At 47.5% G+C, this 16,976-nt stretch overlaps 1 protein-coding gene across 1 annotated transcript in view; it reads left to right on the top strand.

Annotated features, from left to right (window-relative positions):
* Positions 1,069-16,976, top strand: part of RAB37 (RAB37, member RAS oncogene family) — a 67,604-nt gene continuing 51,696 nt past the window's right edge. The window contains exon 1 of the mRNA XM_018063868.1: positions 1,069-1,524. Within this exon, the coding sequence (XP_017919357.1) occupies positions 1,453-1,524 (72 nt within the window). The 5' untranslated portion in view covers positions 1,069-1,452. The remainder of the gene's footprint in view (positions 1,525-16,976) is intronic.

Genomic DNA, 16,976 nt, shown 5'->3' with positions numbered 1-16,976 from the left:
ATTGTCTCTAGAAGCTGGTGGTGATAGAATTTGTGTCTAATGAGGTAGTTGCTTGCTGAATGCCCAAGTCATCATATGAGGATGACCCCTGAGATCACTTCTCAGCTCCCTGTTCCCATAGGGGTCAACTTCAAGTTCACTTTTTCAGGTGGTAACAAAAGCCTGCAAATTGCTGGTCCCAGCAGCAGGACTTTCCCAGTGTTTAGGAGAAGTAGACAGAGTTCTCATTCCCTTGTCCAGAAGGCACAATAGCTAACATTTTTTGAGTTCCTAATACGTGTCAGGCACCATTCTAGGCTCTTTATGTGAATAAACTTATTAAAACCTCAGAACAACACCATGACGTAGGTACTATTATTATTTCCACTTCATGGAGGCTTAGGGGAAGTTAAGTAACTTGCCGAGGTTACACAGCTTATCATTTTCAGAGTTGTGATTTGAACTCTGGAGCCCGTACCCTTAATCAAACAACCCTTCTGCCTCACCCAAGCCAATTGTTCTTAAGTCGGTCAGCCATGTTCGACTCTTTTCTACCCCATGGACTATACAGTCCATGGAATTCTCCAGGCCTGAATGAATACTGGAGTGGGGAGCCTTTCCCTTCTCCGGGGGATCTTCCCAACCCAGGGATCGAACCCAGGTCTCCCTCATTGCAGACAGGTTCTTTACCAGCTGAGCCCCCAGGGAAGCCATCATTTTTCAGAGTTATGATTTGAATTCTGGAGCCCAAATCAAATAGCCCTTCTGCCTTTCCCAAGCCAAGTGTTCTTAAGTTTGGGGGAGGGGGACATACACATCCTAGAGAGTGTAATTTAAGCTCTGGACCCTCTCTGTAGGGAAATGCAGGTAAGCAGAATTGTGCAAATTATTTCAGAAACTTCAGGGACCCCTCTGGGCCCTCAACTGTAGACCTCATACATCTTGTAGGGAACTGTCTAGAGATCAAAGAGAAGTGGCTCCAGCGCCGCTGGGCTTCGCCTCTGCAACCGCAGGAGGAGAGCTGAGCTGCGTGCTGTGACGGGGATGTTCGGTCACTAAAAATCAGGAATGGTGAGCTCCCGGGACCACAATGCCCTGAGAACGCAGCCGGAACGCTGAGATCCCAGGATCCGGTAGCTGAATGAGATTCGCACGGACTGCAGGCTAGACTGAAATCTTCCATCCCTCCCAACAGCCTGGAGTCGCGAGACAGGGGACGGGATCTCAGAACTCTGGCCCTGGGCGCGCAGGGACGGTATCGCTGTTCCTGGTGCTGAAACACTGCGGTCGCAGAAGGGAGAGGCCGCCTGCTCTTAGGGTACCGCGCCGCAGCGGCTGCGGGAGCTGTCCAGTGCTGAAACGGATGCGGCAGGCCGGCCGGGCTTAGACCCGAGCCTGCTGCACCCGTAGGAGACCGGACGGAGCTGACGCAGAGCGCTGGGAGAGCGGGGAACAGCGGGCTCCAAGCCGGGAATGGACCTGCAGAGACTCGACTCCTACCAAGGGGGAGCCGGCCCTGACTTCCATGAGCACGTCCTGCATAAGGTAAGGATCTCCTCGGGTCACCCCCACCACCACCCCCACCCCCGGCTCCCATCTCAATCCTGGGGGAGGGCTCCGTCACCAGTTCTCTCTCTTCTCTTGGCTTTGGAACTTAGAGGGAAACTAGACCGTTTCTGTGAGCCTGGGGGATCCTTTCTGCCTGATGTTGTTTGTTACTTAAAACAGATGCGGGTACACGGGGGAGGGGCCGCCGCCAGAGGTTCAGATCGTCAGGGGCTTCATTCATTCATTTAAATCACTTGGATCCCTTTCTCACATCCTCTCTCCTGACTCTCAGCCCTGTGACCCTCAAGAACCTTTGCATTCCATAACCCTTGTGGAAGGGTACATTGTTCTTCCACCCTTGCCTCCCAAGCTCCAGTCCCATTAAGTCTGGTGGTTGTGGTCAAATACCCGAATTCCTGGCCAACTTGGCTGAAATTAAACATCGAAGTGGTCTGCAGCAAAAATAAACTGTTGTTTTCAAACCAGACTCCCTTGCACCTCCGGAAACCTGCCCTCCAGCCAGGACTCACTCATAGCTTCCTGAAAGTGCTTATTTCATAGCTCACACTCACCCGTTGCTTCTCTCATTCAAGATTTTTATATAACTAAGTTATCAGTAACATAACTAAATTATCAGTAATGTAAATTATCAATAACATCCTCTTGAAGTGGATTGTTGGGGAAAAGTAGCAGCCTCCCTCCAGGCAACACTTTTCAATTCAAACCCATCAGTCAGGACTTTCCTGGTGGTCCAGTGGCTAATACTCTACACTTCCAATGCAGGGGGCCTGGGTTCGATCCCTGGTCAGGGAACTAGATCCCACAAGCTGTAACTAAAGTTTCCTGTATCCACAACTAAGACCCGACGCAGCCAAATAAATAAATATTTGTTTAAATCACTGTGAATAAGCAGAATATATATTTTGCCATAAGAAGTCACCATTGCTCCTCATCTCTTTCTCTGCCTTCTTCGTTCAGCCCTTTTATTTCCTGCTTTGTTAACACTGGTTTATCTTTTAGTCCCTGAAAGGCAGCACACAGTCCTATACATGGAGATTTTTTTTAATCAAGGTATCACTCTGAAAATTCCATGAATGTAAGCTTTGAAGTAATCTCATCCACTTTTGTTCTCTACTATACAGTTGTTGGCCTTCCCAGGTTGTGTTAGTGGTAGAGAACCCACCTGCCAATGCAGGAAACATAGGAGATGTGGGTTTGATCCCTGGGTCAGGAAGATCCCCTGGAGGAGGGCATGGCAACCCACTCCAGCATTCTTGCCTGGAGAATCCCATGGACAGGAGCCTGGTGGGCTACAGTCCTTAGGGTTACACAGAGTTAAACACGACTGAAGCCTACTAGCATCCATGCATGCCTCCCAGTTGATATTTGAGGAAACTCAAACCTGGAGTGGTAAAGTGACTTGCCCAAGTAAACAAGGTAGTGAATGGCAACATGCTAAAAGCCAGGAATTATATTAAGTCTAATATTCTTTTCTCTCTATAAGTGAAGTCCACGGACCTGCAGCATTGACGTTACCTTAGAGCTTGTTAGAAATGTGACATCTCAGGCTCCACCCCAGACCTGCTGAATCTAAATATGTGTTTTAACATGATCTCTAGAAAATAAATATGCACATTAAGCTTTCAGATACTGCCAGGTGCCACACTGGCTATTTCTGATACAAATTGTAGAAAGCCAACTATGAAGAGAAGAGGGTCTATAGATTTGATGAGTCCAGTGACTTCTCCCTTTAGGCCCCTGAACCTCTAAGGTATAGAGAAGAAGAAAAATGCATAACTTCCCCAGTTAGGAAGTTTAAAAACCACCACTGTTTGAAATAAACTAGAATAAGGTCTGTGTTCTTAGAGGTGGTGAATCTAGCCTCAGTCAAAAATGCATGCAAACAAAAGGGAATTTAATTGCAAATCAATTACAAAAGCATCCTAGTGACTAGATATATGGGTCTCTCCAATCCATCCTATAAAGATATAAATATCCATTTAAAAAGCTTTAAGACTTGGTGGTCCAAGTTTCAAAATTATTGATCATGTATGGTCTTTCCCACCTCAATTACCCACACAGGAAATCTAGGCTATAGCCCATGAGAACGTTCACTTCCTTTGGGTTTATTGATTACCAAATTGGAAGGGAGCCTATTCCTACAAGTTCCAATACATTTGAAGACAGGTGTCCACTTACCACCAGTAAATGCTCAATATCTTCAACTTGGTTGTGAGCACCTTGAGGGTAGAAGCTGGCCTTAAACCTTCTGTGATACCAAACAGGGTAACATATGTGGGTTGCAATTTTCCTTTTCTTATAATACTGGTCACCTCCTCCTAGTATTATTTTATTATTGTACACGACTTCTTATTGTGATCCACTTAGAAAACTTTTTGTAAAGAGACAGGGTATCAACATATTTGTATCATTTTAAACTTTACTGTGTAACAGAGTCCAAGGAATTCCTGTTGGTTCGTTATAACAAATTGACTGTAGGAGGGAGGGCTCCCTCCCAACATTAATTGCTAGGGAGGATTCTTTTTAAATAAACATTTTATTGAAGAATTACACATACAAGAAAAGCTCAAACCATATGTCTATACCCTGATGGGTTAGCACAAAGTGAGCACTTCTGTGCAACCACTACCAAAATGAAGACAGAACATTACTGGGACTTCCTTGGAGATCCAGTGGTTAAGAATCTGCACTTCCTGGTTTCCCTGGTGGCTCAGGAGTAGGGAACCTGCCTCCCAGGGCAGGAGACAAGGATTCCATCCCTGATCCAGGAAAATCCCACACGCCGTGGAGTAACTAAGCCTGTGCTGTAGAGCCCTCCAGCCACAACTGCCGAGCCCACATGCCACAGAGAGTTTAGCGCCTGCACCATAGAGCCTGTGAACACCGCAGCTGGAGAAGCCAACCCAGTGAGAAGCCTGAACACCGCAGCCAGAGAGCAGCCCCACTCACGGCAGCAAGAGAGAAGCCACCCAGCAGCAAAGACAGCACCATCAAAAATAAGCAAATAAATTGTAAGAAAAAGGAATCTGCACTTCCATTTCAGGGGCACGCGTTCAGTCCCTGGGCAGGGAACTAAGATTTCACATGTCACGCGATGCAGCCAAAAAACAAATTAAAAAAAAAAAAAGAAGAAGAACCTTACCAGCTTCCCAGAAACCACCCCCAACGTTTTTCCTACATACTGCCCCCATCCTCCTCCCCAGAGGTCACCTTTTCAGAGGGTGAAGTATTATTTAATGTTTTGACAGAGCTACTAAATTTTATGTAGGATAGTCCTAGAAACCTGCCAGAGAAAAGATATTGCTGTATGGTGGAAAGAAACCCCAGACTTGGAATCAGACCAGACCTTGATTTGATTCTGAAAGACATCTGTGAGCCTTATTTTTCTTATCTATAAAACAGGGATAATAATACCTGGCTTGCTGAGGGTTTGCTTTTTTTTTGAGTGAAAATGTTAGATAACATAATGTAATATCTTTATTTATTTATCAGGTGTATTAGAAAATTCAATAAATGGTTGTTATTAGGACACCCATCTTGAGGTCCAGAACAACTTCAGTAGGTGTCACGTTGGGTCTCACCTAACATGATGAAGCTTCATGAGAAAAGCAGCAGCTTCATACACAGAAACACACACAGACATTTCACAGACACAATCCCAGGGGACTGAGCTACCTACGCAAAACTCCTGACTTCTGTGTGAATATCGCAACCCTGATTTCCTAAGGCAAACATCTCTTTTCTCTGGGAGGTGAGGTATGGGATACTGTTTCACCAAAAGTTTTACTTTTGTTTTAGGTTTGAAGGATTTGTTAACAAAAGAAACTGCTTGTTACACACACATAAACAGTTCCAATATTTAATAGAGGCTTATTTGAATTAATTGCAATATGCTGTCATTAAAAGAAAAGAAATAGAAACAGCAGACAAAGGTAACAGTCTATACATCACCAAATCAGGCCCACAACCTTCAACCAGACTTGAAAGCACTGGGGAGTCCCTCACTGACAGCAACCTGGAATCCCAACTGGGAAAGGGTCTTCCCAGGTGGTGCTAGTGGAAGAAGCTGCCTGCCAATGAGGGAGACGTGAGAGATGCAGGTTCCATCCCTGGGGTGGGAAGATCCCCTGGAGGAGGGCATGGCAACCCGCTCCAGCATTCTTGCCTGGAGAACCCCGTGGACAGAGGAGCCTGGCGGGCTGCAGTCCGTAGGGTCGCAAAGAGCTGGGCACAACTGAAGCGACTTAGCACAGCACAGCACCCAGATGGTGCGTCCAGCCCATGGGTAAGACATCAAATTGCAGTTTGCGGGGGCTCTTGTTTATAATCCCAGATCCCAAACTGATATCATCATCAGTTTGTGTGCAAAAATGCATCTCTGGTTTAACTTTAACTTTTACAATGCTGTTTATTTCACCTGGTGAGTCATAAGACTTCTTAGATGCGGGCAGAAGGAGGGGAGTTCTGGCCAGGTCCTCAGGGACTTAAGAGATTCCAAGACTCACTCTTTTTCTTATCTAAAGTGTCACCTGACTTGCTGTGCCCGCAGGCAGGCCAGGAATCTAGGTAGTGTCCAGGTGGGTCAGAGGCCTGCTCCCCTGCTTGTGAAGCCTGAAGTCCTCCATTTTAATTTCCCTAATGGATACAATGAGACCTCTCATTAAAATTCACTTATCTGAAACACATTCACCAAGGATCATCAGCCTTGGATGCCCCCGCACTTAACTCATCCCAAGAGGTGAAGGCTGAACCAAATGAGCCTGAGAAATTCTCAGAATATTCCTTGAGTCTGGGCTGGGAGCTGGGAACTGCCTGGAAGCAGAGTTCATCCATCATATGCTTGGAGATTTTAAATAGAGTTGGTGTTGTTCTCACAAATCTGAATATTTGATGCAGCTAAATAATTTAAAACATGTAAACAACCCTGCTGCTCTTTCCATCAGAGAACTCTCAGCCCTCTCTTGCTATCAGCACAATCTCAGGAGCCACCAAAGGCAGCAATGTGAGTTAGGGGCTCAGAAACCTTCCATGCTGGGTTCTTGCTGTGCCAGGGCCTGACTATGAACTCTGGGGAAAGAGTGGGGCAGCTTTTGCCCCAGATGCTGGTGAATCAGGACAAAGAGACTTCAGTTCAAGAGCTCGCTTCCTAACTCACCATCCCCAGTGCTACGATGAACACCCACAAGCCAGTTTTGTTTCAAGAGGAGCAAATATTTAATATACTAAAGTCAGTCTCCTCCCTAGCACCTCAGCAAAACCAGCAACCGGGGAGGGGGAAGGGAGGCATAAAGACATGAACTGTCCATCCATTCATGCAGGGCTGGTCCTTATTGGGGAAAAATGAAATTACTAGGGAAATAAAATCAATAGGTCCCTGTCCTACAGGATTCCCATTCCTTCTAACTCTGCCCCCGACACCTCTTCTACGTGAGTGGGACACGGAAGCAGGTCACCTCTCCTCCCCTCCCTCCTCTCTCGGGTTGATCTTTCACATCCCTCTCATACGTTTATCTCCCTCAGTAGTCCACGTGCCTCATCTAGTCATTCAGCAAACATTTATGGATCGTTTCCAAAGGGTGAGAAACTATGATGAGCGTTATAAAGGATGCATACACATAGGCACACACACACACACAAGCACACACACACTGAAACTAGTTCCCACCTCCAGCAAGCCCTGGCCCGTGATACATGCACACAACTGCTATAATACTCAGGAGGGTCTCAGAGGTGCCCTAATAAAGGTCTGGGAAGATAACAGGGAGGTAACTCAGAAAGAAATGTTCACTTCTAATCTCAATTTGAGGCTTCTCGCTCATGGCCTCTGCTTGAGAATTAATATCTAAGAAAGGCAGAGCTCTATACACCAGCCAGCCTCCCTCCCACAAGGCCACCACCCATTCACCCTAGACAACAATCTGGGTTCAGTGGTAATTTTCTTCCCTATCAGAAAATTTTATCAGAGGAAGGCAAATCAATCAGCAAAAGACCATACCAGCTAATCTGTCTCCTTCTAACCATTCCTTACCCCTCGGGGACATTTTTTTCCCATCAAACAAAGTTAATGAAACACAAATTGGTGGTCAAAGAATCTGATTTCACAGAAAAATCCATGCCCTGGAGGTGAAGAGATTTCACTTTCAAAATTTATCATCTCAATAAAGTGGTTTTAAGAAAAGAGAGGGAAAAGGAGAAGGAGGAGAAAGAGAAGGGAAGAAGAGATGGAAAAGGAAAAAGCAAAAGAAAAAATACATTAAAAAAAATGAACGCGTGAGAAGACTAGGTCCAACTCTTGCCTGACTTCCAGTCTCAGCTCGGAAACAAACAAGAAAGCCTAGAAAGATTAGCTGTCCCACTCCTTGTAGAATATTTCCATTTGCTTGTTTTCCTCTCTTGCTCACTCTGGAGACCTTCCAATAAACAAATGATGTGTATGTTACATCAGTAACAATCTCTGACCATCTGGGACTCCTTGGGCTAATCTGTCAGTCTCGCCCAGATCCCAGCTCAGCCAGCTGGCTTGGGGAGGGATGCTGGCTGGTTCTGTTGGATAAGCTTAGCAGGAAATGATCATGACTCTGCCCAACGTCTCCAAGTCATTTCCCAAAGTCTCAGGCTTCCCACTCCAAACACTTCTGCCCTCTAATTTAGAGTTCCTGGGACTGTTTGTGAGGAAACATCTGAAACTCACTAGTGTTGCTGTGCTAGTGATCCTCTCATGAGCTCTTCTGGGAAAGGACTGGGCCATCTCCCTTCATCTTCAGGGCAGGAAATCCAGCTTTGCTGGAAGTAAACAGCCAGAGGTGAACAGCAGGGTAGGGGATTGTGGAGCTAGACACGTGAAGTGGCTCTAAGCATCTCCCAGCATGTTTCTTGTTTCCAACCTCCTCCCAGACAAGAGGAACAATCCCTGGAGATTACAAGCAATGATGGAGATCACAGCTTCTTTACTACCTAGCAGAGAGCTCAGGAAATGCACCTTCCCAACTGGAACAGCCCTGGACCACCCTCCCATCTGCCAGGAGAGGAAGCTTTCTGGGGGACAGCTAAGAGAGCTCCAAGACAGCAGCAAACAACAGACAACAGATCTGGACACCTTAACCCCTGACTGCACCCGTCAAGGCCTTCCAGACCTTGTGCCACTCATGACGTTAGCGAGGTCCCAAGTGCTGCTTGCTCAGTCCCTTCAGTTGTATCTGACTCTGCAACCGTATGGACTGTAACCCGCCAGACTCCTCTGTCCATGGGATTCTCCAGGCAAGAATACTGCAGTGGGTTGCCATGACCTCCTCCAGGGGATCTTCCTGACCCTGGAGTCGAACCCGTGTCCCTTGCATCTCCTGCATTGCAGGCGGATTCTTTACCCACTGAGCCGCCTGGGAAGCCCCTAAGTGATGCCATGAAAATAATGTAACTGTTGAAACAAGCAGAGCTCACAATTCCCCAAGCAAATGATCCTTATTTCCCTGACCTTGATGCCAAAGTCTACTCCCTCCCTTCTTATTTGCATTTCTGCTTTTAGCAGACAATTTTTACCCATTAACATAAAGGTATCTTTTTAATAGTGGTGCTTATGTAAGCCCCATAGATACGCTTTTATGCGTCTTGAACCAAGTTCTGCTTACGTTCGTCTTTCCTTTTGCTTTCTAGCCATCTACCTACCCCCAGTTACCAACAGCAGAAACACCCACCCACGCACACACACACACACACACACACACACACACACACACTCACAAGGCACAGGCAGGCCCAGTGATGAGGTGTTCTTATTTCTTGTTTCTTATCTTTTATTGCCTCTCAAAGGCAAAGCAAACCTTTCCCCTCCTCCTCCCTCTGCCATTTGAATTTGCAACCGCATCACTAACAGCAACTCTGCTATTTAAAAAGCAGCTCTGCCATGTATCAGAGCAATACCCTCAGGGGAGAGTCAGGAACTGGCACCAACTTCTTCCAGCCTCTCCCAGCTTCACACAGAGAAGCCTCTTAACCTCTGGGAGGGAGTGAAGCTGCTGGTACAGACTCAGAGCCTCCTCCAGCCCCTGAGGTACCCCCTTCCTCTGTGGGGAGCGGTGCCAAAGCTCCTCTTTACCCACGTTCTTCCCTCTTCTCTGATCCCCTTCTCAGGTTTCACTAGGCTAAGAACTGAGTATTAAAATCATCTGTACGGTCAACTTAAAAAAAAAAACACAACGTGGCTGTTATGAGTTAAGTTTATTGGGGACAAAATGAGGACTCCAGCCCAGGAGAGAGCACCTCAGATAGCTCTGAGAAACTGCTCCAAAGAGGCAAGGGAGGAAAGGTCAGTGTATATGTGATTTTTGGCGAAGCGACTATTTAGTCACTCAGTCATGTCTGACTCTTTGCAATCTCATGGACTGCAGCACTCCAGGCTTCCCAGTCCTTCACTATCTTCAAACTCGTGCCCATTAAGTCGGTGATGCCAGCCAACCATCTCATCCTCTATCGCCCCCTTCTCTGCTTGCCCTCAGTCTTTCCCAGCATCAGGGTCTTTTCCAATGAGTCGGCTGTTCGAATCAGGTGACCAAAGCAGCTTCGGCTTCAGCATCAGTCCTTCCAATTCAATATTTCCTTTAGGATTGACTGGTTTGATCTCCTTGCTGTCTTCTCTGCCACCACAGTTCGAAAGCATCAATTCTTCGGTGCTCAGCCTTCTTTATGGTCCAGCTCTCACATCCACACATGACTACAGGAAAAACAGTAGCTTTGACAATATGGAGCTTTGTTGGCAGAGGGGGAACACATGCGATCAAGCACGTATTTTTCCAAAAGGTTTCTACTAGTCTCGTGAGGCCTTTGCTAGTCACGAGGAACAGTCATCATGATGAAGGATTTTAGTGCTTTTCTAGATATGAGGACGTATAACAATTGGGCTCATAAAATCAGCTCCTGATAATATCTGAAGACCTGTCCGGCCAGTTTTCGCAGAGCACAGAGTGCCTCATTCCTGCTCTCCACCCTGAACTCATTCAGGGGGTGTTAAAGGTCAGCAGCTGCAGCAGCTCTTGATTAAATCTTTGTAGAGGTAGGCGGCAAGCACGCATGGCAAGAGCCAGTCTGTAGCTGAGAGCATACAGTGCAGAGGGACCCCGAGAGACTAATAATTGTTCATTATAAATGATAAAAATAAACCCCTGGTTCATTTGTGGAGCATTATAGTTTAAAAATAAAACTTATAATACATTCTATGACACTTCACTTTTACCCCATGCTTTTTCCAATAGATTGTATTATTAGTTCCATATGATAAACAAGGAAACAAAAGCCAGATTAAAAAAAAAGTTACTCGTTCAAGGTCACAGCAGGTAGGCATTATGGAAATTCAAATAGCAATAGCAGATCCTACAAAGCACAGATGAACCAGGCACTGTGCTAAGCTCTTTAACAGCCTTCAACCCTAAACAAACCTATTTTAATCTCATTTTACAGATGAGTAAACTGAAGCACAGAGACATTAAGGAACTTGCCTAAGGTCACACAGCTAATTAGTAGCAAAGCCTAGATTCAAACCCCAGCAAGCTGGAAATGCAAATGGATGGATTCGGCAGAGGGCAAAGGACTTCACCAAGGGGATCACAGACTGTCATCTCTTTCAGGTGTTGACAGGGTCCCATGTGTGGCCCCAGCTCTGTAGGATCAGAGACCCAGTTTTGCTCACTCAGTCAAGAGTGGATCCATCTCAAAAAAACAACAAAAAAAAGGCATTAAAAATAAAAGCCAAAACATGCACACACACAAATACACAAAAAAACCCAATGGACCCATCTTTCCAGGCAGGCTTGTGTTAATCAAACTCACAAAACTGATGTATTGTCCTGGATGTCAAGCCATGTTACAATCAGGGGATGGTTTGCTAAGCATGAAATTCAGGGAAGATAAAAGAGAGGGAGACCTGGAGAACTCAGATGCTGAACACTGTCAGGACGATGCGGTTTGCTGGCTGAAAGGACGGCCTCAGTCTACGGCTCCCTCGGCCCTTTCTACCCTCGGGTCCTCTCCTCGCTGATCTCTCCCTCCCTCGGCTGTGTTTACCTGTGACCCAGGTCAGGCAGGCACTCTCTTCTCCCCAGATACCCAGTTTCCTGCACCCCTTTAGGAACCACGTGCCTCTGAGCTGGAGCATGCCCTGGACTTGAGCTGGTTGTGGGGAGAGAGGAAGGTGGCCAGGGTGGGGGTGCGGGATGCTTCCTCTTCAAGAGTCTCATCATCCCGATGACACTCACAGGTGTGGACCCACAGCTCTGCCTCCGTCCTGCTCAGGGGTCACATCAGGGCCTTAGGGATCTGGGTTTTAAGGGCGAGACCAAGAAAGAGACAAAAGGGGATTGGGGTCATTTCCTTATACCCCACCACTGTGCCATTCCACATGCCCCCCTTGAAAGTGGATATGCTTGATTGAGAATCTTGAGAATCGATTCAGCAAACATTTGCTGGGCACCATTTGTGTCTGAGAGCCCAGGAACAAGACCCATTCCCTACCCCAAGGAGCTGAGTCAGGCAGGCTGGGTGGCTCAGCAGGCTGGCTCAGAAGACTCAAGCCATATCTGACTTCAGCCCAACATGGACACATGGATATTGGTGCCCATGAAGATGTCCTGAAGTTGGGGACCTCTCGTCACACATGATGGGAAAATCAGAGGACCAGGTCAAATGCTTGTGGCAATCTCAGGGTGCCAAGTTTGGGCTCCTAATTCAGTGACTGATCTGAAAGGCTGTAATAGCCACACCTCCAGGAATGAGCCCACCCGTGAAGCTCAGAATGGCTCCAGGCACCCAAGACAGGAATCTCTTCAAGTCCAATATCCAAGAAAGGAAGTGTTTCTTCTGAGACATGCCCAGAGCAAAGATGCATGGCCCAAGCATGGCAGAGTCAGATTCAGAGAAGCAAAGCTGGTACCCCTCCATCATCATCTCTAAAGATCCAAGTAAAAAAAAAAAAAAATCCAAACTCAAAAGTGCCAAGGCCCTGGAGTTCCCTGGTGGCTCAGTGGTTAGGAATCCACCTGCCAGTGTGGGGCACGTGGGTCCATCCCCTGGTCCAGGAGTTCAGATGCTACAGAGCAACTAAGCCTGGAGCCAAACTATGAAGCACTCATTCCAGAGTCCACGAGCCACAACTACGGAAGCCCGCAAGCAACTCCTGAGCCAGCGCAGGAGCCTGGAGCCTGTGCTCAGCAACAAGAGAAGCCACTGCAATGAGAAGCCCCGGGCACCGCAATGACGTGCAGCCCCTGCTGGCTGCAACTAGAGAAAGCCCATGCAAAAACAATTAAGACAGTGCAGGCAAAAATAAATACGTAAAAAGTCCTAGAGCTAATGCTCATTGGGCTGAGATGGGTCGATGTCACCCGTGAAGGGGGAGTCAGTCCCACCCATGCCCTAGGGATGGAGGGTGGAAGAAAGCATCTTCCCAGGAGAATGGGGGCGACGTTAGCTGTGGGCTCGCCATGCAACAACAGATGCCCCTATGGTAATCCCAGTTGGACCACAGGACCTTTTCAGTGTTTTAGCGAGAAGGGACTGGAAAAGAAATGAACTGAGCTTGTCACTCTCCCACCTAACTGGGCTAGTTGTGTCTCATTCTTGCTGTTGCTGAAGACTAAATCGTCCAACTCAGTTTCTTAATGACCAGACTCAGGAAATGAACTGACGTCACCCTCTAAAGGGACTGGTTTACTGGGGCTGTGGAGCCAGACCTCACCCTGGGGGTGGGAGTAGGTTTTCCAATGGAGGAGGATGACCCAACTTCCAATCTCCCAGGAAGGAGGCTGATAGGGGGTGCGGGGGGCAGGGGGAGGCAGGGGATGAGGATGCAGGCAGTGACGCTCAGGCTGGAATGGAGGGAAGCTCTTCCTTCTCATTTTGGGGTCAGAGTCAGATGGTGTGAAGAAGCCTGGATTTTTCAGGGGGGAGGAGGTGCGGCGGGGTAAGCTGTGAGCAGCCCATGGATTCATAAAAGCAGGTGAAAAGTGAGGCAAATGAGGCCAGCTTCATGGGCATGCCACCTGGGCCATCACACCAGCCCCACACCTGGAAGGGCCCTATGATGGGCTGAATACTCTGCTGGTTTAGTATCGGATTAATACTCTCCCCATCTCGAGACTCTTAATTTTTGTACAAGGAGCCCCATATCATTATTTTGTGCTGAGACCCACAAAATCCATAACCATCACGGCTGTCAAATAGGACCGCCTGCAGGGTCTGAGCCTAGGTCTCTGCAATGGTCCTGAGCTGTTCTCTGGATGTGCCCTCCTTTCTTTTGGCCTCACCCCATGCCTGGCTTCAGAGGAGCTGTGAGGAGCCAGAGAAAAGTGATCTTATGCTCTGGGCAAAGTGGCCAGGAAGTGAGCTGTATTCCTCCCCAGGGCCAGCTTTTTAAAGAAATAAAAAGCCTTGAAGGAGCCTTCCCTGGGGCCTGTGCAGCAGCTCCTGGGGGACCTCTCAGAGAGAGCTGGAGTTGGCTGGAGAGACGTCAGTGAGGCCCAAGCTATCACACACTGGGAACCAGAAGGTCACTTTGGTCGCTCTGAGATCACAGGCTAGAGGGCCTGTGGCTCTTTGGTTAAAAACCATCTGGCAGAGGGATGAACAGACCCCAAGAGACATTCTGTGATCGTACAAGGCCACCCAGCAAATAAGCAAGAAACAGACAGAACCCTGGGGCTTCCTTGGTGGCCCAGTGGTTAAGTAAGACTCTGTGCTTCCACCACAGGGGGCACCGGTGTGACCTCTGGTTGGGGAGTTAAGATCCCACATGCCATGTGGTACAGCCACAAAAAGAAAGAAAAAGACAGAACCCCAACCTTGGGGCTACCCAGACACCATTGAAAAGTAGGTCTGGTGCAATGAGTCCCAGGAGCAACATTATCCCCTGGGGGATTTGCCTCCATAAAAACACAACTGCAAAAGATAAACAAGTCCTACTGTATAGCACAGGGAACTATCTTCAATATTTATAATCCATAAGGCCTCCCTGGTGGCTCAGACTGTAAAGAATCCACCTGCAATACAGGAGACCTGGGTTCGATCCCTGGGTCAGGAAGATCCCCTGGAGAAGGCAATGGCAACCCACTCCACTGTTCTTGCCTGGAGAATCCCATGGACAGAGGAGCCTGGTAGGCTACAGTCCATGGAGTCGCAGAGTCAGAATAATCTATAATGATAAAGAATCTGAAAAAGAATATATATATAACTAAAAGAATATATATATAACTAAAAGAATATATATATAACTAAATCACACCTGAAACTAACATAACTCTGTAAGCCAACTGTATTTCAACAATTTTTTTTTTTCAATTTAAATAGCCAGCTGCAGGATAATAGCCACAGGAAAGCACACCAAGGTTTGCTGACACCACAATGGCTCCAGGGAAGAATCTCCTTCATTCGCCTCCACTTTCACTTCTCTTCTCAAGTCTCAGCTATTTTTAGAGGTTATCTCTCTGCTGGTCCTGCTTTCATTTGCCACGCGACAGGCATCAGGGTGTTTCAGTGGGAGGACAAGGGCCTCCGGGGTTCAGTCCTTCTGCTTTCGTGGCTTATTACCAATCTTGCAAAGGCAATGTGAACTTTTCAAATGAGTACATTGCCTGAACTTTGCAACTCCTTCCAGTGACCAGGGGGCTGGCACTGGGCACCGTGGATGAGACCTGGGGTCGTGACCTGCTACTTCCTTGTCACAGAAACCCTCACCGTCTCTTACAGAGGGCAGTATTCTGCATGGGGATGCTGGAAGGAAACTTGATGAGGCTGCCCTCCCAGCATCACCAGATCCTTAAAGAGCATAAAGGCACAGTCAGGCGTTGGCTTGTAGCTTTATTGAAGGAGAAAAGTTGTACTGAGGTAGGAAGGGTTGTGCGTAGATTTGTTAATTTAGTACAGAATGCTGCATAATGAAGACCAGCTTCTCCGATGGCTTTGGTAATTAACATGAAGGCAAGGAGAGTGGGTCAGGGGCTGTGATAGAAGCGTACAGCCACCATAGGCAAGCACAGTCTTCCTTGGAAGAAGCAAAAGACAATGAGCTGAGTGGTTTCAGTGGTAACACTCCATTTCTTCCCTAGGATGGTGAATAGGGAGTGTTTGCTTCCCTATCCTTTAAAACAAATACACGTCTTATGTAGACATATAGTCTGCACCAAGTATGTCATTAAAACTTGTTGTTCAGTCACTAAGTTGTGTCCAACTTTGCAACGCCATGGACTGCAGCACGCCAGGCTTCTCTGTCCTCCACTATCTCGCAGAGTTTGCGCAAATTCTTGTCCATTGAGTCAGTGATGCCATCCAGCCATCTCATCCTCTGCCCAATAAAACTTAAAATGAAACAACTGACGGAGGTAAGGATTTCCCTGGCAGTCCAGCGGTTAAGATTCCAAGCTCCCATCTCAGGGGGCATAGGTGTGATCTCTGGCCGGGGACATAAGATCCCACATGCTCTGTATCATGGCCAAAGATAATGAGAATAATAAGGTAACAAACAGCGGAACTAGGGGTATCTGGGTTTGTGACTGAAGATGGAAAGGGTGATGGGGAGGATGTGGAAGGTTTCAGAAAGTCCCCAGGTGGAGTTTTTATTTTGGAGCACAAGATAAGACATCCCTCCTTTCTGCTAAGAGCGGCTTTTCTATCACACAGAAGTTCAGAATGTCTCTTCTCTATTTCTGATTCTTAGGAACAGTCTTGAAAGTGAAAGTGTTAGTCATTTCAGTCGTATCCAACTCTTTGTGGCCCCATAGACTATAGCCTGCCAGGCTCCTCTGTCCATGGGATTCTCCAGGCAAGAATACTGGAGTGGTTAGCCATTGCCTTCTCCAGGGGATCTTCCTGACCCAGGGATCAAACCCAGATCTCCTGCATTGCAGGTGGATTCCTTACAGTCTGAGCCATCGGAGAAGCCCCAGGAACAGTCTTACCCCCTCCCTAACTCCGAAACCGTTCTTAGAGGTTCTTCAGTAAAACCAGGGTCCGGTCACCTTTCGTTGGTGCTGGAATTGCACCCATTCAGGAAGGGGCCGTGTGAGTTTGTTATCGCAGTGGATTATTCAGGGAAGGGCTTATGCTGAGCAGGGGAATCTGAGGGACTGAAGCGGCTCTTTTCCCTGCTGATGTAAGGTCACAGGGCCCTCATGAGTGACAACCTTAGCGTTCAAATGAATAAGTTACTAGGAGGTTTTAGGGGAATGCTGAGCTTCCCAGGTGGCACTAGTGGTAAAGAGCCCGCCTGCCAGTGCCGGAGACGTAAGAGACGTGGGTTTGATCCCTGGGTCAGGAAGATCCCCTGAAGAAGGGCATGGCAACCCACTGCAATGTTCTTGCCTGGAGAACCCCATGGACAGAGGAGCATTGTGGACTACAGTCCACGGGGACGCAAAGAGTCAGACACGACTGAAGCAACTTAGCACGCC

Source organism: Capra hircus, chromosome 19 (genome assembly GCF_001704415.2).
Source record: "Capra hircus breed San Clemente chromosome 19, ASM170441v1, whole genome shotgun sequence".
Taxonomy (NCBI): domain Eukaryota; kingdom Metazoa; phylum Chordata; class Mammalia; order Artiodactyla; family Bovidae; genus Capra; species Capra hircus.
The sequence above is the reverse complement of the archived record's forward strand: the minus strand, read 5'-3'. Positions and strand labels throughout refer to the sequence as shown.